Genomic DNA, 3,296 nt, shown 5'->3' on the forward strand with positions numbered 1-3,296 from the left:
GTGCTGACAACACCAAGGCCACGGGTTCGGATCCCTATACAGGGATGGCCGGTTCACTCACTCGGGAGAGTGCGGTGCTGACAACACCAAGGCCACGGGTTCGGATCCCTATACAGGGATGGCCGGTTCACTCACTGGCTGAGTGTGATGCTGACAACACCAAGCCAAGGGTTAAGATCCCCTTACCAGTCATCTTTAAAAAAAAAAAGAAAGAAAACTCTCTTTGGGGTGACTTGAAAGGCAAAACCAGGGTGAGTGGGAAGGGAACAGCCCAGGTCCCAGAAAGCTTGGAACGAGCTGGCACACAAGCACTGCTCCTGGGGCCTCGAGACCTTCAAGGCCAGCCCCACCCAAGTCCCATTTGGAGGGTCCAACTGTTGGCACTTGGGGTGAGGACCACCTGAAGGCTCCAGCAACACAGCCCATCTGAGAGCATTTGGATGTCAAGACCGAGACTGACCCAGCCTATGGCACGAGGGCCTCATGTGGAAACGGAGCGAACATGTGAGGGTCCAGCTGCCCCCTTGCCCTCCAACCCCAGCCCTCACTTGGAAGATTTACCACGGTAGTGGGGGGCTCTCTTCAGATGGATCTGATGGACCTGGGGGCCAGAATTATGGCATCACCATGTAGGGACCAGGCCACCATGCCACCTGGAGCCTCCCTGGAAATTCTAGCAGAGAAGTTGCTGTGGATCGATTGCACCGTGTCCCCCATAGTTCATACATTTGAAGCTTAATTGCCACTGTAACTCTTGAGGGTGGGAATTCCTATTAAGGTAATTGAGAGGTGAGGACTTGAAGAGGTGATTAGATTCTAGGACCATACTGTAGTGAATTAATGAATAATGGTGGTCAGGGGAGTGGTTCAGAGGGCTTTAAAAGGAGAGTGCCTGAGGAGCTCTCTCTCTCTCTGCTTCACCATTTTCTGCCACGTGAGACCCGTGCACTGCTGTAAAGTCACCACTAAAGAGTCTCGCCAGATGTGTTCCCTGGACTTTGGACTTCTCAGCCTCTGAAACTGTAAGCAATAAGCTTTGTTTCCTTTATAAAATACTCAGTTCCGTGTATTTTGTTACAAGCAACAGAAGTAGACTAATAAGGAAATCCCCCAGAATTGTCACACCTCAGAGGCCACGGAGACTTTGCGTGAACCTCACACACCCTGGCGGGGGTCTGGCCAACCGCTGGCTGCTGGGTGGGGGCCAAAGCAAGGCGCGAGTGTGTTGTGCAACAGACAGCCTGCGCTCCAGACAGCCTGCTCCAGAGGGGCACAGGCTTGCTGGGCACCGTGGAGGCGGGCGAGGAGAGGAGGGGAGCTGCCTGTCACCGCAGCTGCCTCCCTGCCTGAGTCCCCATCTGAGAGTGGGCTCTGCCTTGCCTTGGGTTTCTCCACTGGCCCATCTAGCCATGCTCTGGGGTGTGGACAAGCCTGTGCCTGGTGGGAGGCGGGGCCATGGCTTGCTCACCCCTGGGGTCTGGCTCCTGGGTTGCACGGAGAGGGGGAGGCCAGACGTGCTTCTCTCTTTGGGGCTGCTGCCGAGGAGATCCATCTGGGACATGTCCTGAAACCCAGCCCTGTGCTTGTGCCAGGGCCAGTCCTGGAAGGTTCAGACTCCCAGACAGGTAACTGGCTTGAGAATGCCCTGAAGGCCAGCACAGCTGTCCGAAATGCTTCCACTCAGGTCCCTTCCTTCCCTCTTCCTCCACTGGTGGGCTGGAGGCCTCCTGATCTCTCCAGCCTATCCCCTGATACATTTCTTGAACTCATACGCCAAACCTTACCCCCTAGCTCCACAAAGACCCATGACCTTGGCTTCACCTTAACCTGCCCTGAGAATGACCTATGAAGAGACCCTAACCCCAGTCCTGACTGAGCTCTGACCCACGCATTCAGTGCAGGTCGGGCCCTGGCACAGCTTCTCTAAGCCTGCCACCGGGCTAGCCTCGCCTTCGGCCACACGCTGCCCTACCTATCGCCCCAGCCCTAGCGCATCATAGCCACACTCTCAGACGGATGCCCAACCCTTCAATCCATGCATGTTTATTTCATTATTTTGTTTTGGTGGCCGGCCAGTACAGGGGTCCAGCCCTGGACCCTAATGTTACCAGCACCACACTCTAACCAACTGAGCTCCTCATTCGTGTCCATTTTAAAAGTTTTCCATGTGGGTGCTGGGGAGACTGGGGAAGCAGGACCTCATGGCTGCCCCCGAGGGGCCCCAGGCTGGGGGAACAGCCCCAGCCCTGTGTGTATGAGGAGGGGGCCTTGAGAGGGGCCTCGAAGGATGAGAGGACACTTCAAGGCAGGCCCTCTAGAATCTGCCCAGGTACATGCACATAAGGGCGAAATCACAGTTTCAGAGGTTCCCAGAGGGGTCTCTCCCTAGTGTGTAGTCATGTCCCCCTAACTCAGCCCTGTGCAGGGTGCTGGATGTTGCCACCAGAGCTCAGTCTGGTGGGGGTGGGGATGCCGGCACCCACACCTGAACCCACAGGTGCAATCCAGGCCTGTGCTGTCCAGCAGGGAGGGGGATCAGGGATGTCTTCAAGGCCATGCTCGGGGGGGGGGGGGGTCCGGGGGTTCTTCAGGGGCCCGCGGGGGGGGGGGGGGGGGGGGTTCTGACATGATGGCTGGGCTGAGGGGTGACAGCAGGCATAAACAGGAGAACAGGTTGGTGCCTCTCAAGTGGAGAGGACTGGGGCCAGCAAGGAATGAGGCACGGAACAGGTGATGGCTGCTGGGGCGGCAAAAGGTGCCAGGGCAGCAGGAAGGCCTTACAGGCAGGAAAGCTGGCAGGAGGCAGAGGGTCACGAAGGGGGCAGGAGGGGAGCCTAAGGTGGCACCAGCTTCAGTGTCCCTCACCACACCTGGACTGGGGAGGCCAGTGCCAGGCCCAAGGGTGCAAAGATCTGGGAGTACAGACAGCAGGACAGACCGGGGACAGATGGAGCCATGAGTGCAAGTGAGGGGCTGAGGATGAAATGGTGCTCGGACAGAAGGTGCTGCTGTCCCTCTCGGTCATAGGGCTCTCGGGTGGTGCTCCCCTGAAGAGGGATCCCAGGAAAGTCGGGCACTGGTGTCCAGCACCAGGGTCAGGGCACCCCTCAAGCAGGGCCTCTTCTGCAGATTTACGCCCCGCGGGGACCTGAGACTGGGCACGGGGTCAGGCTCGGCGGGGTCCGGAGCAGCCCCAGCGGCCCGCGAAGCTCCGGCGCTGGAAGGGGCTGTTTGCGTAGACAGGCGGCGGCCGGGCGGGGCGCGCGCGGCGCCGGGCGAGGCGGAGCAGGCGGGGG

General features: G+C 58.9%; 1 protein-coding gene across 1 annotated transcript in view; it reads right to left on the minus strand.

Moving 5' to 3' along the window:
• Positions 1-3,166: 3,166 nt before the first annotated feature.
• The window catches only part of MROH6 (maestro heat-like repeat family member 6), a 6,591-nt gene continuing 6,461 nt past the window's right edge, over positions 3,167-3,296 (minus strand). Inside the window, exon 15 of the mRNA XM_008583076.1 lies at positions 3,167-3,296. Within this exon, the coding sequence (XP_008581298.1) occupies positions 3,167-3,296 (130 nt within the window).

This window comes from Galeopterus variegatus, unplaced genomic scaffold, assembly GCF_000696425.1.
Source record: "Galeopterus variegatus unplaced genomic scaffold, G_variegatus-3.0.2 Scaffold2823, whole genome shotgun sequence".
Classification (NCBI taxonomy): domain Eukaryota; kingdom Metazoa; phylum Chordata; class Mammalia; order Dermoptera; family Cynocephalidae; genus Galeopterus; species Galeopterus variegatus.